At 39.5% G+C, this 25,283-nt stretch overlaps 1 protein-coding gene across 1 annotated transcript in view; it reads left to right on the forward strand.

Moving 5' to 3' along the window:
• The window catches only part of LOC142099257 (putative ferric-chelate reductase 1), a 57,886-nt gene extending 35,021 nt beyond the window's left edge, over positions 1-22,865 (forward strand). The window contains exons 8-16 of the mRNA XM_075182527.1: positions 559-706; positions 2,728-2,838; positions 3,137-3,249; positions 11,724-11,810; positions 15,954-16,051; positions 16,283-16,341; positions 19,955-20,092; positions 21,392-21,417; positions 21,984-22,865. Coding sequence (XP_075038628.1) covers positions 559-706; positions 2,728-2,838; positions 3,137-3,249; positions 11,724-11,810; positions 15,954-16,051; positions 16,283-16,341; positions 19,955-20,092; positions 21,392-21,417; positions 21,984-22,073 — 870 coding nt within the window. The 3' untranslated portion in view covers positions 22,074-22,865. The remainder of the gene's footprint in view (positions 1-558; positions 707-2,727; positions 2,839-3,136; positions 3,250-11,723; positions 11,811-15,953; positions 16,052-16,282; positions 16,342-19,954; positions 20,093-21,391; positions 21,418-21,983) is intronic.
• Positions 22,866-25,283: the final 2,418 nt, after the last annotated feature.

A 25,283-nucleotide genomic window follows, 5' to 3' on the forward strand; every position in this document is an offset into this window, starting at 1 on the left:
ATAAACACAGATAATAAAATCAGGCTTCTACAAGCATCAATAAAGCATAATAAACTCTCTGACAATGGAGCCTAAAAGAATAACGTAAACAAATGTACCCATACACACACTTTTCCTCAAGTCAATTTCTCCATTACCTGCAGGGTTCACAGACGTCCTGGCTGAACCCCTCATGACATTCCCCATTCTTATTGCCTTTGTGTGCCCCATGTTCATCTACCCAATCTTGTTTTTCACGCTCCAGTTACACTTCCTCCTTTCTGGTCACTGCAGAAGCAGTGCAGCCAGTGAAGCAGCCTTTCTAGATTTGAATTCCTATCAGAGTGCTTTGCAGTGACTGCAAAGCTATGAAACAGGCAATGCTAGTGCCTCCATTGGTTGCATAGCATTTATAGGTCAGTTTAGCTCTCCTATATCCTAAGGCCTGGGAACAAGTGCTTCTACTGCTATCCCTATACCGATGCCACTGTGTTCAGTATACATCTTGAAGTAACTAAATCCATTTTTTTGCCTATGAAATTTCTCTCAGATAAACTTATATCTTTTTTTAATTTTTAGAGCACAGCAGGATATATAATAACAAACTATACAAGTGGGGTGTTGCAATGTTCCTTCGTTACACAGAGCAGTATCTCTACAGTGCAACGATCCAGTGCCATCTCCACCTATTATGTATTCCTTGTCAGTGGCCCATCTGTGACTGATGGTGAGTAAGGGCATATAGATATCATAAGTTATTCTGCTCACACAATTTGAATTTAAGATTCTGGTTGGTCACTTTGGTTTCTTAGACCAAATGCACTGACCACTCACTGTGCAGGCTCCTAAAGTGATTCCCATATATAGTCATAATATATTCCTTTTCTTAACCTGTTCCTTTTTTATTTAAACAAGGTATAGCAAAAAATTGGGTCAAATGACCCATCACCAAAGCATTGTGATTATTATGTGGCTATTTGGAATCTGAACAGCAATCAATAAGATTCTAGATGCCACCTCTGTAGTGTAGTTTAGAAAATTAAAGTAAACATACAATAACATGAAACAAAAGGTAAAAATAGTCCTACTTACCATGTAATAGTTGTCGGGAACAGTCAGGGGCTGTCTGGCAAATTTTAGCCCGGGGGCCGAGCCTCGGTTTAGTAGCCTATTAGGCACATTTTAAAGGGGGAAAAAAATGCATGTAGCCAAATGACCCCTCCCAAGGTTGCCCACTATGGGACCAGCCCGGGGGACACATGCTCCACTGCCCACCAGCCCAGCCAGCCTCTGGGAACAATTGATACATAGGGCTAGATTTACTAAGCTGCGGGTTTGAAAAAGTGGGGATGTTGCCTATAGCAACCAATCAATGAATGACAATTGTAACTGGTGGTGGTGGGGTACTGTGTGTATCTTTTATAAAGGCAAAAGCATTATCAGCTACCCATATTAAAACAGCTATTGTTTAGATACTAATCAAAGTAATAGAACACTGTCTTAAGAACTACTATTGCTTTGTTCACTGCTTTGTGGATGCAGCAATAGGCAACATATCCTGGGCAGCTTGACTATTATTATTATTTATTTATTTAAAACGGCCTGTGAGCATGTATTTTTATTCATAATTGCTATTTATGATGGCTTATTGGGTTGGAAACAGAACATCAGAAAGTGTGTGAGGATAATGGTAGCTACATTTGTAGATGGTTATTAATTGTGTAATACAAAATAGCAAGTAAATATTACCATAACACATCTAATTAGCTGCTTTTTCTTCAGATTTGTATGTGTGTGCACAATGAGTTAAGTTTTGTTCTTGTTTTATATTGCATGTAAATGGAAATACCTGTAATAAAACTTTTATAACTTTGTGTGTGTTCACTAAAACATAGGACTTGTTCACATGGACGCTTTTCATGACCCCAAGTTATGTCCTGTTTCAGCTGCCTTCACTGCTTGAACACAGCTTAACTGGCACTTCATATAGGGTCTATTGTATGAAGAATGTGCTGACCGTACAACTTAGTGTTTAGAGTGAACATTGGTAGAATCATAGATCATAATCAGGGGCGGGCTGTCATGTGATGCGGCCGCCTGCGTGCCCCCCGGACTTCCCTCTCCCAGCCCGCGCCTGATCATAATTATGATTAATCCTATTACCTTGCAACCCTGATTGGTCCAGCATTCACTGTGAGCACTTGTGAACTCTCTGCACATTTAATTAACCCTATTTGGATTAATTAATTTCCTGAGCAGTGGCTACAGCTAAGACATATCGTTCCACAGGCGCATAGAAAGCTCCCATGTGTACAGTACATACCAATAGAGGTAATGCTGTAAGTTATATTTAAATTTTGTTTATAAATACATATGCATTAACTAATATAATAGGGAGCTATGATTTAAATTCCTATGCTGAGAATAAAGTATCAACCATAAACAATAAAGGAACAGTGCTACGTATTTGTGAGGTAAAGCTTTATAAACAAGTCATATGACCTAGAAATACTACTGTTTTAGCCGGCGACTAAGTCTAACAAAGTTCTATACATCAGTTTGCAATATATGCATCAAATTATGAAAATTGTATAGGGGTAAATTGCAGAAAGAATGCTGTAGCCCATTCCATCCAGGAAGATATTTGCTTTCCTTCTCTAAACTATGTGGCAGAACCATTTTCATAAATGTCAAATATTGTCTTTGAATGAATTGTAAAGAATGACAAAGCAAATCCATTTTACACAGGACAAATCCAGAAGCACACACAGACCTCAATATCCAGCAGTAAAGTTGACCTTTCAAGTTATATGTCAAGTGGCATACAGAGTGGAAGAAGTCCTTTGGTTCTTGGTCATGGTGAGTGTGTGTATTTGCATTGATTTAGTTATTGAAATCATATAGGGCTATCTACAAGTCACATTTACCATTTTGGGTAAGGTCATGTACTAAAGTCAAATGGGAGACTACAATAAAGAGTGTACACCCAAAGAGCTTGGCCTATAATGTTATACTGTTCATCGTGTTTGAAATGTCTTTGGACTAGTTAATGCTAAAACTTGTAGTCTGCTTTTATAACATATTATTTGACATGAATACGTATTGAGGAGCCACAGCATTCTATTTCATATCAAATGATGATCCATCTGTTCCTCAGGTGCCCTAATGCTGATTGCGTGGATGACCACTGGTAGTATTGGGATGATTATGGCTCGTTATATGAAAAGTGCGGCTGGAAAACCATTCTTTGGAAAAGCTGCGTGGTTCCAGGTGAGACAGGATCCCCAAATCCCATTTCTTTCTCTGCATACTGTAACACTTAGGTAGGCCTCTGCTTTTTTTCTGTCTAGCCTACTTACTTCCACACCTATTGCTGGTTTTAAGCTCTACCAACAATCTTCAAGTCTAAGTTCCACATTTTCCTCTTGGAACCAAATCGTAGTACTGCCTATTCCAATTTGTCATGTGTGCTAGTTATAAACTGCTTTTCTGAAAACTGTTTTATACTGATATTCTGTAAAGAAACTCTTGTATCAAAACCCACTATCGTTGATTAATTAGGATATTTTCACACCTCCACATACTGTAGACACATCCTATCAAAAATACAACTTTGTGGAGTTTATTTCCAGTTACCTATCTTTGTAAAATACACTATTTGTTATAAAATCGCCATATGTGTTAACATAAACCATGAAGATATTTTAGATATTTCTGATAATTGATTTATTTTTTTGGGGGGGGAAGAAAGAAAAAAAAAAAACAATCCCTTTTCATTGGTCTGTCCATCTCGCAGCCGAGGCTGCTTGGGTTCAGAAATAAAAAGCAAAAAAAAAAATCTTTCTGCAATAATAATAAAATTAGAAACAGTACAATGTATATAAATGCAATAACATATGTTAAATTAATCAAAAAGAATGAGGCATAAAGTAAGCTTTACATTAAAAACCCGCAGTAATATTAATATAATGTACGGTAATTCCTTGTAAAGTGCTACAAAATTAATATTAATTTCCCCCCCACATCCGATTAAATTAAATTAACTAAGAAAAAATAGCGCCATTAGCGTTGTAATTGCAACAATATCACAATAACTTACTTTTACTGCATTTTATTTTGCTTTCACAGAAACACTAGTGCCAAAACATAAGAGCACTATGTTAGAGCCGAAAGTAAGAACAATCATGGTGGCCATTTTGTTGAAGCAAAAGTTTGTTAAAACAAAAGGCAGCTCCCCACAAAAAATTGGTCTTAGACAACAGACATAAGGGTAAATTTATCAAGCTGTGGGTTTGAAAAAGTGGAGACGTTGCCTATAGCAACCAATCAGATCCTAGTTATCATTTATTTAGTACATTCTACAAAATGACAGCTAGAATCTGATTGTTTGCAATAGACAACATCTCCACTGTTTCAAACCCCTAGCTTGATAAAGTTACCCCATAGTGTTATATTTTTTTTAATGCTGGAGGAGTTTGTTCCTAGAAGCCGTTTCCTCCTTCTAATTCACAGATGTCATAATTCAAGTGTAGTGGGGTCCTGAGCAACTGGAAACCCCCCCACCCCCCCCCACCCCCCGTGGGGGCGCCATTGCACAGTATATAGAAAAATAGAAGCTGGTGGCTAAAACCTGTTCCATATCTTACCTGGTGCCTGTAGTTACTGCTAATAAATAAAATACTCAATTGTGGCTTTTTAAATGACTTCAGCAAGGGAATAGCTGCCTGTAAATAGCCCAGGTTCATGTTACCTAGTTACAAGGTTTGTTACAAAGCTTATCTAATTTAAACACCTCTTTATTCTCTATCTTTTGATGATTGCACTAACCCTGTAAAAAGGTTTTTGTATTTATTTTCTAAGATACTAAAGCTCAGTACACGCCTATGCAATTTTCGTGCAGATAACACGATAAACAAGCGTTTGGTCCAATATTGCAGAAGTGTACACACTCTCACAATCATGTTTTATCATACCAAAGCATATCGCATTGTTTGATTTGGTTTTATAAACTTCCGAAAAATCACGATCAACGATGGAAAGTTGGGCAGCAGCGTAGGCAAATATCTGTAGAGTGGGTACGGACTCAGAGTCACAATCTTTTTAATAGATGGTTATGAGAGATGCAGATTTCAGATCTAACAGTAAATCGTGTAGGTGTGTACGCATGAATCTACATGCTCATCAGGACTTTCAGCCATTAGTGAAATCGTTACTGAAATCGCATCTGAAGTAAGATTGCATAGGTTTGTACCCAAGTCAATTTCCAAACATTTGTGTTTGCAAGTTTGTGAACCCGGATAAGAAAGTGTTTTATAATCATGACAATACGCTAAAGTACAATATTAAACAATTTATGAATTGCCAGACACCATCCGTTATTCATCTGCTTGAATGCACTTGTGGACTGAAATAAGTAGGTAAGACAAACAGACAGCGTAAACTACGAATACAGGAAAACATCCGCAATATTAAGAACAAAATAGAGTCACATTCTGTTTCTAAGCATTTTAGTATTACACATAACTTTGACCCTAACTACCTCACGTTTAAGGGAATAGAAAACATCCATCTGGGTCCGAGAGGTGGTGACATTCAAACTAAGTTGTCCAGATGAGAGATGTTCTGGATTTTCCAGCTTAACACCCTTACCCCAGCTGGTTTTAATGAGGGTTATGAAATTGCACCTTTCTCATGAGTACTGTTATTTTATGTGTTTTATATGCCATTTTATAGCTCATTTTATATGTTAATTTTTAGCTTATTACACTTTTATCTGAACAAGCCATGTACTTTTAGGCTACATATGGTTCTCTATGCCATTAGACTTGGTTGCACTATTGAAAATGGTCAAGACACCTGAATATGTAATAAGGAGGCTATTCTTAGTCATTCATGTTTTTATATATATATATACATATATTTATATATATATCAAAATGATAAGTTATGGAAGGACGGCGCCTTCAGGTGTAAAAACAGATAATTGTGTATATATAGTCAGTAAGCTCAGAGAGTCCAGAGAACATAAAATCCAGAGAAAAATAGTAATGCAGGTGGATATCAGCATATAGCAGCATATATCAGCAAATCAGGTAAGACACTGTGCAGATTAATAGTATAGCAGTGTGCGTACCAGAAATAAGTAAAATAACAGCTTATCTGTATATAGGCTCCTCAGTCATCCCAGGTGGTGATTTCCTTTGCTCGCAGAGACAAGATGCAAATATAGTATGTTCTATTAATAACTGCTGCATCACCGCTCAATAGTAGGAAAGATATAAGAAAGCCATATGGTGTAGTATTTTTGCAAACAATTTATTCAGCAGATTAAAAATATAAAATGCAAACTCACAATGAAGATAATAAATATAAGCTTATCTGTATAATATACAGGCGAGATCACTGGTAGTCATATCCCTGGAGGTAGTTAAAGATGTCCCTCTATAGGCTCCATACAAAAGCTCAGGAAAGGGTGATATCTTAATTTGTTACTCCCAGGGTCTCAGATAGTACAGTTGTGGGCCTCAACGCATTTCGTTCAGTTTGAACTTCATCAGGAGGAATTAGGTGATATTAAAAACGATGCCCTTTATATAGGGGTGTGTAGTGCCATTTTGCGCTAAAATCGCGGGCAAATGATGTCACTTGCGTTCATTGACGGCCTTATGGTGTAATTAGTATATTAGTACATTCGTGATTGTGCAGTGGCGAAAGGGCTTTTTAGAGGATGCCCTAGAGCAGGCCTGTCCAACCTGCGGCCCTCCAGGTGTTGTGAAACTACAAGTCCCAGCATGCTTTACTAGTAGACAACTAGTTGATAGCTGGAAGGGCATGCTGGGACTTGTAGTTTCACAACATCTGGAGGACCGCAGGTTGGACAGGCCTGCCCTAGAGGAACAGTGGGTGTTGTTTGGCTAAGAGAAAGTACATTTATAAGTATGGGCATGGATCTCCATAAAGGGAGATATGCGGTGGCCATTATCTGTTTTTACACCTGAAGGCGCCGTCCTTCCATAACTTATCATTTTGATACTTCTTTTCGGTCTAACCATCCGATATTGGAGACTTGGCTGCCACACATATTTGTGGAGGTGTTTTGTTTATGTTTTATGTTTATTTATATCTTTGTTTATTATCACTTTTTGATTATCATTGTATTTAATAGCTATACATTGGGTAAAGCGCCAATCTGATATCGTGTTCTATTCCATATATATATATATATATATATATATATATATATAAATGGACTTGACCTGCTAGGTCCACTCTCCAGGTTCAAATGATTTTTGGACCAGAAAACAATTTCGATGCCACCATTTAACTCGACTCCCCTATTTTGAAAAGGAGCCCAGAATATAAACCTTATCATCAATTTTAATCTGCCCCACTTGCCATCTGTCATCTCTAGCCCTCCTTCCCCACCTGCCCTCTCTGCCCATTCTGCCATTTCTGTCATCTCTGCCCCTCCTACCCCACCTGCCGCCTCTGCCCATTCTGCCATATGTCATCTCTGCCCCAACTGCCATCTCTGTCCCACCTGCCTTCTCTGCCCATCCTGCCCCTACTGTCATCTCTGCCACTCATGTCACTCAATCAATGTCTCCTGCACCCCCACTTTCTGTTGGTCCACTGGCCTCTGCTTCTTTCCCACTGTTGCCTTCCACATCATGTGTTACCAGAAGCCAGAGCCATCCAAAACCACAACAAAATATGCCAACAAGGGCGAAAAGCCAAAGAAAATAAGAGCCTTTTAAAAAAACAAAACAAAAAAAACAAATGTAAATAAAACAAATGAAATACTTAAATTTTTGTATGTATTTTTTTTGCTTTAAAAAAAAAATGACTTACAAGCAAAGTAGGTGGCCAGGACATATTATTTAAATGTTGTCGAATCAACAGATTCAGGAGGACAGGTGTCAACATCTACCATCTCCTGGCCAGCAACCTTTGTATCTTCCACCCACTCCTAACAGAGGGTGATATGGAACACAACACACAGAGCAATGATATCTCACAGAGTCCTCTGCGCATAGAGCACCACCAGATCGGTTGAGGCAACGGAATCTGGCCTTTAAAAGGCATGCTCCACAACTGATCTAGTGGCTGTATGTGCTGAGTTGTATGCAAACTCGTGCTCCGTGTGTGGGTTCAAAAAAGGAGTGAGGAGCCAAGGGCGAAAAGGGTATGCGTTATCTCCTATAAGGGGTGACAAGAAAGACAAAGAGCAAACTATGAATGACAAACTTCTAGGTCCATAAAAAACACAAACAACATGCTGGGTGACAAACAGTGACATATTTGCAATGTCAAGATAGCGGACTGATGTCTTCAGAGAAGCAAGGAGATCCATATTTTTTATTTATAAAAAGAGGGTAGTTCCTTTGGAAATGTTGAGACAGATTTGTTAGGGAAGCTGGCCATGTGGTATATCTAATTAAACATCACACTACAATTTAATGGGAAAACATAATGGAATGCTCCATGCTAATCTGCCAGTATACTTAGCTATAAAACTAAGGCCATGAATATTAACATTGCTAAATGCAATATTTTGCCAATAATGTTCACTTATGAAATTCTGGTCTGGTTACCAGTTTTAAGTACTACATATATAAAGTATTTTTATGATGTAAAAAAAACAATTATAAATAATTTAATAGATGGGAAATAGTAGCAGGCATCAGCATGTGTTCTTACATCACCTTGCCTCTATCGCAATCTTTGCCACATCTCTGATTGGCGGAAGGCAAAGGAGTCATGTCTACTCCCTGGTCACACAGCTACCAGGTCACCAATCTGGAGAGGCGGGTTACATATAGGCTGGACATTTATCGAGTGGAAATGCTTTTGATTCAAATAAATCAAAGCATTCCCGCCCAAAAAAACCAGGCCTATGTGTGTCCCATCTACTGCCCCTATGACGTGCGGAAAGCCAGCTATTGTCGCAAACTACCACTTTATGGGCACAAGGGACTCCTCATCGAGTGACAGATTGATGACTTGCCTGTGCAGCGACAGGAACGCCAGCAGAACAACCTTCAGCACATGATTGAAGGACTACTGGGACATCCCTGCCACAACTCCCACAGTGGTCTGGAATTACCCTGTGGCGCAAAAGTGCAATATCGCCAACAGTTTGCGGTATTGCTGTGGGGATGTAGCGCATTGGCTCTAGGTCACTCTGCACAATGCGCAAGGTGTCCAGGATGACATAAGGTGGGAGCCGATTGCGACGGACCACCTCAGCATCTGACATCTAAAAGAGGCTGAGATGTGGCCTGAAGACACGCTCCCTGAGCTGGCAAAGATGGACTAGTTGCTGGTTTTGGAGAGGTTGACGGCTGCTGCCCTCCTGCGCTGACACCTGTGCCTCAGGCAGTTCAAAGAACCACTATATTTGAGAGAGAACGATGAAGGGTTCAGAAAATACATTACCTCATGGCTTTAAACTTTCATTAAAGATTAACATCAATATAAATAAATAAATACATTAAATATTTAAACTATACTTAAATCTGCAAGTGGGTTACCAAGACTCATAATGGAACTGTAAAAAAAAAGAATAATACATTTATTTATTTTTTAAAAACAAAAAAAATGATGCATTGGGCATACTTTGAGAAACTATTCTGTGTTAAATGAGGAAAAAGTAAACACAATTATAATAAAGTAGTATTAAACAGGCACATCATTGGCCCATAACATGAAACAAACAAACAAAAGCAAAAAAACAATGTGGCACATTACTAGGGGGATAAATGTATGAGCAGACAAACCCCCCCAAAAAATCAAAAACAATAAAAGAAGGTAATATTAAACAGGCACATCCATAACATGAAGCAAATAAAGGCAAAAAAATATCAAGAAAATAAATACCTAGATAATAGAATGCAGCTCTAAAAGAATTGTACACAGCAGAATGGCAACAATAGCATATACATACAAAATGGCAACATACAAAGCATGCTCCAATGGGTCTTAATATAGTGGTGTTTAATGAGAGGAGTATATGCAGGTGTAGGGAGCAAAGGTCACAATTGCATTACATGACTTGGTGTGCAGCTGTGTATGTTGGCGGTTGACCGCAGGGATTTAAACTAAACCACTGGCAGGTGCATACTTTACGCCGGAAACACTGTTCTAGCTACTTTTTCCTGGACCGGACTGCATGCGAACGCCTTCATTGTTCATTGACTATGGCACCACGCCCCTTCACCTCCCTGTTCACACCACAAAATCGTAGCCCGAAGTAAGTGTCCTTTGTTTCTGCATATGCAGCGAACTTGCGTTCATTGACGGCCAAGTGTCCCTGTTGTGAGCATGAGCAGATGGGATTTGCGCGCGCTACGCACAAAAAACAGAGATGCGTGTCTTAATGACTCAAACCCACTAATTGCATCAGATAACACAAAGTTTATTTTAACTTTAGAGTCCATTCTCTTTTCCATTTTCTTTTCTATTGGTGTTTGTAGTGCTTTTTTATTATGTGTGTATCAGACATGGAAGAATAGTTGGATGACCGTAGTGCTATAAGTACATGCAATTAAAGAATTCAGACTTTTTTCCATCCGTCTTGGCCAGTGCATCAATCAGTAATGGGCATGGCCAGATTTAACAATTAACCACAGTAGGCCTGTGTCTACAGGCATCAAAGAATAAAAGGTACTTTAGGGCATCACTATATTCTTCTGTATAAAAAGGTGACCAGTGGATGGAGCAAGGTTTAGAGCACCAGAGGCTGTAGGTCTACAGGCTCCAAGGATGTAAGTTAGCAGTAGCAATGAGATTACTCATTTTAGGTGTGTCAACATCAGGGAGTGCCTTATGGGCTTGCCCAGTGTATCTATCTTACATTCATAGTGAATGAAATTGACTCCGCCCTCTTGTGGCATCTTTCATGTTCACAAAAGTCATAGAATAATGACATATCTGATGAGGATAAAAGACATGTCCATCAAGCCAAGTTCATCCTTATGTAAATTTTGACTGTGATTCAAAAGAGAAATGTAAAACTAACCCCCAGAAATACAGCTGCAAATATAACCTCACAGTAGGAGAAATAAGTTGTTCCTAACACTTTAAATGACAACTGAGTACATTTCCTGATCACCACAATTATGCTGCTCACAGGTTGCACAAATGGAGCAGGGTTTCTTACTAACAATGGCACAAATGGGTGCTTTATACATACAGAGTGGCACACTCACAATGCTTTTGTGCGGGTGGTACCAAATTGGTGCAATTCAGTGTAAATTCCTTACATCCCTTATGGTCCTTATCAGTCTGTGAATATAATATCCCCTCTTCAGTTAGCAGAACATGCTAGGGCTTGATAGGTTAATTATACACTTGCACAATCATCACTGAGATGTTTACATTTTCTCTTCAATTCTTTGCAGTCTGTAGAAAGTTAGCTATTAGTGTTTTGTATGAGCACAAATGGAATCATTAATTTATTACTTATGTACATCACTTCCACTAATTTAACCTGCTCCACTCAGACATCTATTTTATACTTGTGTTATTATCAATCACTGATTTTGTTAGTAATACAAATCTATTTTATGAGTATGCCAAAATAATAAAATCCACATGTACAGTATACACCCAGTACATGATTAATGACTTGCACTGCAACTGCTACAAGACTAAACCTGCTTACAAACAGTAACTTTATTATGTTTTGAAAAATCTCCTAATTTTGTATATTTATATATATTTCTCTGTTTTGTTATTCACAGGCTCACTTCTTTCTCATGGTACTGACTGTAATTCTTACCATAATTGCATTTATCATGGTGTTTGTAGAAGTTGCTGGCTGGAGTGGTGTAAGTAGTTATGCCTTCTCTGTGCATGCTGTGCAGGTCATGTAGTACACTAAGATCTTCTAGGTATTTTCTTCCATTATGAGTGCTTACTGTTTATTTTTTGCTTCACTACTTCACCAGACTTTGTTTCAAAATGTTTATGGCTTATACAATGTTCTGTATATTTCAGACATTGACATTTACAACGAGGTTGTAGGCTGGGGCAACAGCTGGAGAGCCTGGCAGCCCTCTTGTGCCCAAAAATAATTTTTTTAGCTCGGGCAGGCTGGCAGATGTGCAGTATTGGGGAGCAATATATGCACAGTGACTCCTCTTACACATTTGCACAGTGAATTGACAAATAGAGCTTCGCTGTGCATGCGTCGACCTCGGGGACTGTGCACCACACAACTCAACACCAGCACTATTGTAGGAAAGATTTTACGGACTCTTCCAGATCTTCACTTGACTTCAAGAGTTCCCCTAAATTTTGTTCAAGATAGAAGCATTTAGATATCTTTTTATAGCCTTCACCAGCTTTGCAACAGTCAATTATGTTAATTTTCAAGTCTCAGACACGTGTTTACAGGAGCTATGATTGGTGAGAGAAACAACATAGGGGGGAATTCAATTCCCCCCGAATTCCCGCGGTGTTAAAACTATTACCGAAATTACGGTAGTTTTAACACAGCTTTCTGCTCGCAGCTCAGGGAGCTTTTTATATGTATGTAACATGATTTAGGTATAGAGTCGATATGGGGAGCAAAGGATAGTTGTGAGTTAAGGAATACACCTAAACAGCGAGCTTGCAGGGTGGGATTTATGGCCATATTATCAACAGAAATAGAAATATCAGGCAGGAAGCTTGTTTTTGGGTGGGAATATTATTAATTCTGTTTTTGAAAGATTGAGTTTGAGTTGGCGAGAGGACATCCAAGATGAAATGGTAGAAAGACAGGGAGTAACGTGAGGGAGATCAAGATAGAGAAATAAATGTGTATCATCCGCATAGAGATGATACTGAAATCTAATGGAGCGTATTAGTTTTCCAAGAAAAGTGGTGTAGATAGAGAATAGTAGAAGACCTAGGACTGAGCCTTGTGGTTCTCCAACTGATAAAGGAAGCGGAGCGGATGTGGATCCATAGAAATTAACACTGAAAGAGCAATTAGATAGGTAGGATGACAACCAGGATAGGACAGTGCTAGGGATTGTAGCATTTGTATAAGGAGAGAGTGGTCAACAGTGTCAAATGCAGCATAGAGATCCAGGAGAATTAGAAGAGAGTAATGGCCGTCAGTTTTTGGTGCGATCAAATCATTGACCTTGGTCAACGCAGTATCTGTGGAGTGTTGAAAGTGAAAGCCTGACTGAAGAGAATCCAGTAGGTTGTTTGGTGTAGGAAAGTGTGTGAGGCGAGTGTAGGCAATTCTCTTGAGAAGCTTGGATGGGTATGGGAGCTGCGAGATGGGGCGGTAATTTGAGAGATAGTTTGGGTCAGAATTTTGTTTTTTCAGAATCGGAGTGATCACTGCATGCTTGAATAGTGATGGAAAAATACCAGTAGATGGAGATAAATTACAGATTTTAGTTAGAGGGGGAATGAGCACAGGAGACAGGAACCTACCAATTTGTGAGGGAAGGGGATCAAGAGGACAGGAGGTAGAGTATGAAGAAAAGAAGAGAGTAGCAACTTCTTCATTTGTAGGATCAAATGAAGAGAGGGTGTCAGTGGGTGCTACAAAGGAATTGAGCTAATTGCTTATTGAGGGAGATGATACCATTTCAAGTCTGATCTTATCAATCTTGTCCTTGAAATAGGAAGCAAGATCCTGGGCACTGATAGTTGTCGGAGGGTTTGGGGTGGGAGGGTATAGAAGAGATTTATATGTGTTAATAAGGCATTTTTTGGGGTTAAAAGCCTGAGCATAGATGAGATATTGGAAGTATGTTTGTTTTGCAGTATCCAAAGCATTCGATAGGAGTGGTAGATAGAAGTATATGTAATGAAATCATTAGAGGCACAAGATTTGTGCCAGTGATGTTCTGCTTTACGAGAGAGTCTTTGGAGATTTTGTGTTACTTTAGTGTGCCACGGTTGACAACGAAGTCTACATGGAGTATGAAGTCACTTGATCAAGGGCAGTTGCTAGGGTTTGGTGAAAATGAAGTACTGTCCTATCGGGAGAAGAATGTAGAAATTGGGAAGAGAAGGTGTTGAAGAGAGGTGGAAAACTGTTGAAAAGCAATAGTTAATATTGCTGTGGGTATGAGGAGGCTTGGATGAGTTAGACAGCAGGGAGGTTAGGGGAACTTGGGGTGAGCGAGTAGCTAATAAGGTGATGATCCGAGAGGGGGAAAGGAGTGTTAAGGAAATCAGAAACTGAGCATGGTCTAGAGAAAACAAGATCAAGACAGTGTCCATCCTGATGAGTAGCGGATTCAATCCACTGGGAGAGGTCATGTGAGGAGGTTAGAGAGGGTAGTTTTGAAGCAGCATTGGAGCGTAGATTATCAATAGGGATGTTGAAATCACCCATGATGATGGTGGGGATGTCAGAAGATAAGAAGGGAGCCATGCAGAGAAGTGTTCCAGAAATTGTGCGGTCCAGGGGGACGATAGATCACAATAACACGCATAGAGTTGTGTGTTGCAGTATGGGTGAGGGATTATATACTCCTACAGATAATGCTATGAAAGGAGACTAAGAAGAATAATTTGGCAAACATTGGGATTTGTGAGTAAAATAGCAATAATTAAGGGAACTAAAGACATTACCTAGTTGCAATCGACTGTGCAATCAGTGAAGCAGTGCAGATTAAGGCTGTAGTAGATGTAGTTTGTTCCCGGATGTCTTGATAGTATGGAGTAATGATGTGGGGAGCCTTGTGGGGGAGTGGGTGGAAGTGTTGAATGGAGTGTAATAAGGCACCGGTGAGAGTAGGCCAAAGTCAGTTCAAACTCAGTTTCATTTCTTCATACTGATGGCAGACAAAGCCTTGAGTAGCCTTGAAAGTACAATGATGAGATAGAAGTCATAAACAGCTGAAGCAGGGGGAGGGAGTGGCTGGACAAACAAAAACCCACAAATTCTGATGAACTCCAAGCATCGATTAGGCAAGAATGGGCGGCCATCAGTCAATATGTGGCCCAGAAGTTGATTGACAGCATGCCAGGGTGAATTGCAGAGGTCTTCAAAAAAAAGGGTCAACACTGAAAATATTGACTCTATGCATTATCTTAATGTAATTGTAAATAAAAGCCTTTGACACTTATGAAATGCTTGTAATTTTACATCAGTATACCATAGCAACATCTGACAAAAAGGTCTAAAAAAAAACACTGAAGCAGCAAACTTTGTAAAAACCAATACGTGTGTTATTCTCAAAACTTTTGGCCATGACTGTGTACAACTTTGCCTGTGATGTCAGAATCTGTTTAGACTACACATGACTCTTCCTACTGATTCCAGCACTGCGTGTGTGTTATGCAAGGGGAGGCAGGTCAAGGTATATTGCACCAGATACTGTACAGTAGCTAGGGATGTAGAAATTGGAGTAACTTAAACAAGGAATGATGCTCTCACACCATCCTCAATGGGTTTCATGATTTATGTCACTATTATTTTTCTTCATTCCCAATGTTTTTACTGTGATTTTAAAATCTGAAGATTCAGTGGAACATTTTTGCAAATAGATTTCAATATCACTGTATGTAAAAGGACTGAAATAGACCAAATATATATAAAATCATGATTAACTTAAAGTGAAGCATTTGAGAAACAGCATGTGGAAATATAATATTAATAGTCATTTATAAGGTATGATCTAGTATTAATTTGTTGTTTTTTGCAATGGGGCATATCAAGGGTAAATAACAGATATCTCCTAATTTGCACCTATTTTGTTCATTGGCATTGTTGGTTGGTATCCTTCATTGACTTGTGCTCCACTGTAAACAGACCCTTACAATTCACATTTCACAGAAGTAGGATCCAAAAATAAACAAGCTAAATATGCTACGGTAGACTTGTTTTCACTAGCTATAAAAGTTTTTTTGTGCAAGTACAGACATCGCACTTTGATATATAGTGTCACGACAGCTAGCAAAAGTTGAGATTGTAAAACTGCTAATGTATAACTGCACTGCTTTTTTTTCTACAGGACACAGGTGCCCACCCAATCCTTGGATGTATAGTCATGATACTGTCATTTTTACAACCAATTGCTGCTCTGTTCCGTCCAGATCCAAAAAGCAAAAGGTAAAAGGAAGTCTCTTTATTCAACTACAACACTATCATCTGATTGTTCATCTTCTGGTTGCGCAGCTCTGAGAAACTGGAACTAATAATCTAACGCCTCTAAAATATATAATGTTGTCACTGTAACAGTAGCTAAGGGAGGTCAGTTAAGAATCACAAAGTTCTGTATCTTCATTAATATTGTAATAAAAAATAATGCACCCATCTGATATTGTATTATTGTAATTGCAGGCGCTTCATCTTCAACTGGGGGCATACTATTAACGCACTAGTGATAAAGATACTAGCAGGTAAGACTATAATATTATTAGAACAGCGGGAGAGGAAGCGACTCATCTTCCTCTCCCTCCGCTGCTCTTCTGCCTCCCCTCTCTGCCTTGCCCTACACTGGCTCCCCTTCCCCTACAGAATCCTTTTCGAACTGCTTACCCTGACCTACAAGGCCCTCTTACAATCTGCAGACCCATACATCACCAAGCTCCTCTCCATTCACACTCTATCTTGTTCCCTGCGATCGGCCAATGACTGTCGCCTCTCCTCCACTCTGATCATCCCATCCCACTCCAGAATCCAAGATTTCTCCCGGGCTGCCCCCCTTCACTAGAACAAGCTCCCAAGCTCCATCCTACTGTCCCCTAGTTTGTGCACTTAAAAACGAGCACTTAAAACTCTGTTCCACTGTTCTGTTCCTCAAAGCATACCACCCTTTCTCCTGAACTCCTCCCCTCTCGCGCTACTCGCTCCTCTTTCCTCTGACTCCCCATTGTGTCTCCTGTCTGTTTACTCTCCCTTTTAGGAAGTAAGCTTTAATGAGCAGGACCCTCTTTCCTTCTGTCTCTCTACCTTTTCTTCTTCTCCAGCTCCACTATGCTAGCTATGTTTGGAGCTATTGAAGTACTGGTATTTTTGTTCACTGTTCTGTACTGTATTAATCAGCTCAATTCCTTTGTAGCACCCTCTAACACTGTCTCTTCATTTGATCCAACAAATGAAGAGGAAGTTTCTACTCTCTTCTCATCTTCCTACTCTACCTCCTGTCCTCTTGATACCATTCCCTCACAAATTAGTAGGTCCCTGTCTCCTGTGCTCATTACCCCTCTAACTAAAATCTGTAATCTATCTCTTTCTACTGGTATTTTTCCATCACTATTCAAGTATGCAGTGATTACTCCCATTTTAAAAAAACAAAATTCTGACCCAAACTCTCTCGCAAATTACCGCCCCATCTCTCAGCTCCCACGCCCCTCCAAGCTTCTCGAGAGAATTGCCTACACTCGCCTCATACACTTTCTTACAGCAAACAACCTATTGGATCCTCTTCAGTCAGGCTTTCGCTCTCAACACTCCACAGAGACTGCACTGACCAAGGTTGTCAATGATTTGATCACAGCAAAAAGTAAAAACCATTACTCTTTTCTAATTTTCCTTTATCTCTCTGCTGCATTTGACACTGTTGACCACACTGTCCTCATACAAATGCGACAATCCCTACGTCTTGAAGGCACTGTCCTATCCTGGTTCTCATCCTACCTATCTAATCGCTCTTGTAGTGTTAATATCTCTGGATCCACCTCTGCTCCGCTTCCTTTATCAGTTGGAGTGCAGCAAGGCTCAGTCCTAGGTCCTCTGCTATTCTCTATCTACACCCCTTCTCTTGAAAAACTAATAAGCTTCTTTGGATTTCAGTATCATCTCTATGCAGATGATACACAAATCTATCTATCCTCTCCTGATCTTTCACCATCTGTGTTGTCTCGCGTTACTGACTGTCTTTCTGCCATTTCATCTTGGATGTCCTCTCGCCAACTCAAACTCAATCTTTCAAAAACTGAATTAATAATATTTCCACCCAAAAACAGAAGCTTCCTGCCTGACATTTCTATTTCTGTTAATAACATGACCATAAATCCTTGACTCAGAACTATCATTTATTCCCCATATCAACTCCATATCTAAATCATGTTACATACATCATCATCATCACCATTTATTTATATAGTGCCACTGCTTCCGCAGCGCTGTACAGAGAACTCACTCACATCAGTCCCTGCCCTACTGGGGCTTACAGTCTAAATTCCCTAACATACACACACACACAAACACACACAGATTCGGTTCAATTTGATAGCAGCCAATTAGCCTACCAGTATGTTTTTGGAGTGTGGGAGGAAACCGGAGCACCCGGAGGAAACCCACGCAAACACAGGGATAACATACAAACTCCACACAGATAAGGCCATGGTTGAGGTTTGAACTCATGACCCCAGTGCTGTAAGGCAGAAGTGCTAACCACTTAGCCACCGTGCTGCCTAAAGAACATTTCCAGAATATGCACATATCTGAAACAAGACACCGCAAAAACCTTAATTCATGTACTCATCATCTCCCGCATTGACACTTGCAATTCCCACCTTAGTGGTCTTTCCAAAGTCAGACTTTAACCCCTACAATCTATTATGCACACAGCGGCTAGATTGATTTTACTTGCAAACCGTTCTTCCTCTGCTGAGCCACTCTGTCAGTTTCTACACTGGTTGCCTGTATTTCAACGAAGCCAATCTAAAAATTTTCTTCTAACATACAAGGCCGTCAACAAAATTGCACCGACATACATTTCCTCACTTGTTTTAAAATATTTCCTAACTCGACACCTCCGTTCTGCACAAGATCTGCGTCTCTTCCACTCTCATCACATGCTCCCATTCTCAGTTACAGGACTTTTTTCGGGCTACACCCACTTTGTGGAATTCCCTCCCTCGCACAGTAAGACTGTCCTCTAGTCTCCAAACCTTCAAGCGCTCTCTGAAAACCCACCTCTTCAGATAAGCTTATGATATTCCTCAACCACCATCTTAATCTCCCCTATTACTACCCTCTACACAGCTAACACAAGACAACAACCCTCTGACCAACATTGGTACACACACAGCCCACTCAATACTTTTTCCTTGGCATTCTAGCTGGTCCAGTGTGCAATATGATGTAGCACATGTCCTTGTGTTTCAAACTCCCATTTGTCCAATAGATTGTAAGCTTGCGAGCAGGGTTCTCTTACCTGTCTGTCTGTATGTATTACCCAGTATTGTTTTATTAATGTTTGTTCCCAATTGTAAGGCGCTACGGAATTTGCTGGCGCTATATAAATAAATGTTGATGATGATGATGGATGGTCCACTGTCTGTTTTCTGTACGGCGCTGCAGAAATTTTGTGACGTCCTATGAATAAAGACTAATAATAATAAATAATAATATTTGTGAATCCCAAAATCAAGCAACATAGGATTTATATAGTGTAACAAAGGGAGGCATTTATCTGACAAGATGCAAAGAAAACATACAAGCAAAGTAAGACATTGGCGCAGTTATGCACGTAGATTCAGGTTAAACCAAGTAAAGACTTATGTGTAGTTTAAAGTTGGTTAACCTACATGATTTGAAAGCTGCTTCCTCTCAGCAAACAGACAGGGTGTGTCTGTTAGTTCAAACAGAGCCAGTGATGGGCGTTTTCTCTTAAAGAGAAGGTGGGTGTGTCACCTGTCCATCAAGCTAAGGCTGGGGGAGGAGTATCATGTATAAAAGCTTGTTTGTGTCATTTGTTCACTGAGACCAACGCTGGGGAAGCTGGCTGGTCTTGAGAGAGAGCTGATCTATGTATAGCTAGCGTTTAGGGTCTCCATAATTGCTGTGAAAGTATACGGTGTCAAAACATTTACCATCCTAACAATAAAGCTACATAAAAAGGAAGAAGTTGTTCGCGTGTGCGTCAGCAGTAGCGGGTTCTTGCCACAATAGGTTATTTTTGAGCACAGCAATATATTAATGTAGTATTGTATGTTATTTGTATTGTAAATTAATCTATATTAGCTTCCACTACTAAACATACCACATTCCACCCACCATTAGTGGCCACTATCTTCCTCGGCCTGATTCTTGTGGACTCATCCACCACGCAATGGCTGGCCAAGGTGATGGGCGGATTTATTGCATGGGAGATTCTGTTCTATATTATCCTGCAGACCAATGTGCAACTTAAATCAAAAGGTGAGATAACCCTATGTGATATTACTACTGTGCCAAATTACTATAAGAACATAATATTTGCTGCTTATGCAATAATTAGAAAATGTGCTTTACTGCGCTTTGTCTTCTAATATAGAAAAGATATCCTTTTCTGACATGTTCACCTTCCCTGCTTTCTGAGGAAAGGAGCATTAAACTCCTGCTAAGCTCTGTCTGTCTGTACTAAAATGCACTTTGAATTAACCATTTTACTACATATATGTAAGCTCCATATGTAATTAATTGTATATTGTACTTTGGGTGATGCCCACATTGTTAATATATTTTTTCTTTACTATCATTTCTGAGTCACTTAGTAAGGCTGGGTACACACTAGAGTTTTTTCATCCGATCCTCGTGCCAATCAGCCGACATACGACCGTTCAGTCAGATCTCGTGTGAGTGTGTATAGTCACACGATGATCTAAAGGTTTCCCAAAGTGCCAATCATCGTTTCATTTGGTTGGTCGTATTGTTTAATATTTTCTGACCAATCACCGACCGATCTTGTAGTGTGTATGCACTCATGCTCCATAGAGTTTACAGAAACGGGCTTTTTTCAGCTGATGCTAGCAATGAATGTCACAGTGAATAAATGTAGAGAGTGCTGTAGAAGCAATAATTCATTTGTTCGTTCTGAGACAGAATGTTTCGTTTCAAAGTCACAGAAGCTAACAAAATTAGTTAGGACACGTGGATAGCTATAACAAGGCAGTTTTAATCAGTGTGACAATATAACAGTAATGAATGAATGAATGAATGAATGAATATTGTGCTGTCATTCTCTGAAGACTAGAGGACCAGATGAAGGACCAGATGAAGAGAGCAGATCTGAAGGTAAATCGTGTCAGTGTGTATGCATGAACCGCCAGACTGATCGGACCTTTAGTCGTAGGTACAATCGTTTCAGATAGCAGGTCAGTTGGAAAAATTCTCCAGTGTGTACCCAGCTTAAAATACTCCAGCAAGTCTTATAGGCCAAGTAATTGCAATTGAAAGCAAGACAATCTCTCCAAATTCATTAGACAATACAATTATCCACTCAACGCAAGATTACATTATCTTTCGTCAACATGTTGGCACCACTGAATTTATATAGGGTCTGGTATCCCTATTGCCTGAGGGTCCAAATCCCTCCTATTGTAATCTAACACTGTGTAAGCTGCTTTTATTCATACATGATGTCACAGCCTGGTAGACTACTAATGTTTCCGGTTTAGGACTGAGGATGTGTAGTTTAGTGAGAATAAAAATAACACATATTTCTTGTTTTGTTTCTAGATATATATGAAGTTCCTGATGAAAAGGTAAACTATATAATATTTTTTTGTTGTTATGAATTACTGTAAATCTTCCTGCTACACAATTTCTGTGTGTATACTCTGCAGTAGTGATAGTAAGTCATGTGCTTTGCTTTTGGCCCATCCATATTTTTATCAATGGTCCCCATAGAGATAAATAAATGAGGTCAAACTTAGTGGAAGCAATAGCTTACCTTCCCTTTTCCTCTGTATAACACCAATGACACAACATTATGCAATGTATTTATTTGTTACAAATCTGTCTTAGTCGGTCAACATAAATTGATGTATGGTGTTTAAGTGTATTTTGAGCAACTAGTAGGGTTTGTGCTCTTGGCATTCCAAACACAGCACACATGAGTCATGAACATTAAATGCTTATCGACATGAAGTCTTATGGTGCCTACACACAGAGGACATAGGAATGCAATAGACCATAACAAAATATTATACTTATGGGCTGCAAATTGGACAACTTTTACTTCCTATTTTTATGTAATAAATGAAATAAAATGTTGGCATTAAATGTGATAACTAATATATATATATATATATATGATTGTATATTTCAGATACCAGTTGAGACTGTGATCCTTGTGATTTTCATTTCTGGAAATGTGGCCTTTCTGATAGCCCTGCTGGTTGGCATTGGAAACTCTTAAATTTGACATGTTTTACTCATTGGAGAGGTTAACCCTTTCCCTGCCAAAAGACTACTGACTGTAAAGGGAAATAATCATATACTGCAAAACATTTGCTCATTTGATTTGTAAATTGCCAATGTCCACCTCCAATGTGTCCAGATCCAGAGTATATTATCTGTGTGGGATGCCCGTGAAATGTCTACAGTGACTGATTCATGGACATGAGTCAGAGAATAGTAGGATTATTTTCACAACACTAGACTATGTTAATTTTGTTTTTGTTTTGTAATCATATGTAAGCTAAGATTATTTTGGGGGCCATACGGTTTATGGAAGTGTTTGTCAGAAACATGTAACACCTGATTGTACATATTTTTTGTCTCTCATGACCTCTAACATATTACAATACACAAAGGTTAAAATACTTAACCAGCTGTTTATTACACCAAAGATTCAGTTTCAATTGCAGTGCCAGTATGTGAAGTATGTAAATAATTTAGTTTCAGGTTCTAGATTATAGAATAGAATAGTCTAAACAACATAAACCTTGCAAGGCAGAACATGTATCATGTGGTTAAAAAGATGGCAGTAATTGTATTCCTTAGATAATAGCATTTAGAAATATAAGCTAAATTTCTACTTGTGGGTTTAAAAGTCTAAATGAAATCAATCAAATTAAATTTATTTTATTGTACTACAAACTACAGTTTTTATAAAAATGAATTGAATAGAACATTCTTAAACTCATTCTGGCTTATTTGGCAAACCATCTGTGTAATATATGTAGAGCTGTGTAGATTTTTCTATACATTTTAACTCCTTTTATAGCATCCATAATAAAGTATGTTGTTTTATTTTTTTGGCTTACTTTGTATATATGTTTCAAATGACTGTATGTTTATATGTACTTCAAATTCAATGCAAACTCTCAATTCTGATCCCCGGCCATAATCTTATTCTCAACAGATAGTTGAGGGATGTAGATGTCAACTTATATCTACAACCCCTTAATGCAAATGGCAGCAAAGCAAAATACGATTCTCATTATGGAGGATTTTATCTATCCACAAATAGCTTGAGATTTTGAATTTAGCAGTTCTGGGAAAGTACACTATTGGACTTGGTAATAGAAGTTATTATATATAATACTAAAATAAGAGGGTTTTACATTATAGTGATCACAACATGATAACATTTGACTTGTCATTTAAGAAGATGTTTTGTAGGGGGAGCAACATAAAGATATAATCTATATTTAGGAAGCTTGGAAAAACCTTAAAGCTCACACACTGGGATAGTGTTCTCACGAAATAATCAAATGTCTAGTATAAGCAAAATTCCTCCTCTTACATATCTGCTCCATATCTAGCTTCTTCAACTCAGCCTTCTTTTACTATAGATACATCCTTTTGTCCAACAACACTGTCATTTCACTTGCCAAGAAAACCTACTTCACATAGAAGGACCACATAACTAAAGGGTTATATTTGCCACATTGAACTCTCTTCTCTGTCCACTGGCACTACATTCGCTTTTCACCATCACAACTGATGACTTTCACAGCTACTCCAAAGACAGAATCCACACCAATCGACAGAACATCTTCTCCTCCCTTCTCCCCTACTAAATGCTTGCCACTGCCTCACATTTTCAACCTTTCTTTCTCCTGTTGCATATTCCCATCCTTCATGGTTCATTTCATAATTCCATTGTTTAACTCAGCCTCTCTTTCGACCCTATTTCACTCCTTCCATATGCCTACAAGCTGTTTGTGCAGCTTGTGCCCAACTGCTTATCTCAATATCTTGCCTCTCCCTCCCTTCTTGAATCTGCCCCAAACATTCCACTCAGGCTGCTCTTACAAAAGTTATTTACTGTTTACCAACTGCAAAGTTTAAGGGGTATATTTACTAAACTGCGGGGTTGAAAAGTGGAAATGTTGCTTATAGCGATCAATCAGATACTAGTTATCATTTAGTACGTTCTACAAAATGACAGCTAGAATCTGATTGGTTGCTGTAGGCAACATCTCCACTTTTTCAAACCCGCAGATGGCTAAATCTAGCCTTAAGTGTCTCTTCTCCATACTCCTCCTCCTGGACCTCTCTGCCCCTTTCAACACTGTTAAACACCCTCTTCTCCTGCATATACTTCACTCCAATAGCCTTATTGATACCATTCTTTCCTGGTTTATTTCCTACCTATCCAACGTCTCCTTTAGTGTCTCTATCACTGGCACATCCTGTCATCCACTACCACTATCTGTTTGAGTCCCAGAAAGCACTGTTTGCAGCCCTCTGCTTTTCTGACTATACACATCTACTCTAATACCCCATTCATGCTGCACCAAAATCCCAGGTTTTTGCCGGGGCGAGCTCAAACGACCCGGGTCTTGGTGCAGTATGAATGGTACAAGTCAAAAATCCCGGGTCTAAAAACCTGGGTCTTCAACCCGGGATTTATAGAGGGGTAATTCCCGGGTCGGACCCGGGTTGCCTGCAATATGAATGGTGCAACCCGGGTTTTCCAACCCGGGTTGCACAGAAAACAAGCTGATTGGCTGTATGCCTGTCTCTGGAGGATGATGTCATCGGTGGGAGCCCGTGGAAGATTCGAGAAGGAGTTTAGGAGAAATGGTGGATGGTGGAGTGCAGATCAAGCTGAAACAGAATCGGAGTTTGTTGGAGAAAATTGGCAGATCTCCAGTCAAATGCTTTACCCCTCACAGCATTGCACTGTGAATGGCCGAAGTACATTCAGTGCTGTCCTGGGGGTCCGGGAGGCTATTGAGCAGTGTCGGGCTGAAAAGTGGGGAAAGTATCTTTTAGCTCTGGATCAGTCGAAGGGCTTTGACAGGGTGGATCACGAGTACCTGTAGGCTTTAATTCTAAGGTATGGTCTTCCAGAGCGGTGGTGAATTAGCTTCGTACTATTTACAAACAGGTTGAGAGCTTCTCCCTTCTGAATGGTTGGGTAGGTCCATCCTTTGTGGTCAACTCTAGAGTAAGGCAGGGTTGACCCCTGAGCCCCCTCTTGTATGTGTTTGCAATAGATCCTTTCATTCAAAGGATTGAAGGCGGCTCGATAGGAGGGACTCTGTTGGGTCTGGAGTGTCCTTTGAAAGTGGTGGCCTACGCTGACGATGTCACTGTCATCTTGTCGAGTCCTGTGGAAGCAATAGAGGTAGCAACTCTGGTCTGCAGGTACTCTGAGGCCAGTGGATCGAAA

Source organism: Mixophyes fleayi, chromosome 8 (assembly GCF_038048845.1).
Source record: "Mixophyes fleayi isolate aMixFle1 chromosome 8, aMixFle1.hap1, whole genome shotgun sequence".
Lineage (NCBI taxonomy): Eukaryota > Metazoa > Chordata > Amphibia > Anura > Limnodynastidae > Mixophyes > Mixophyes fleayi.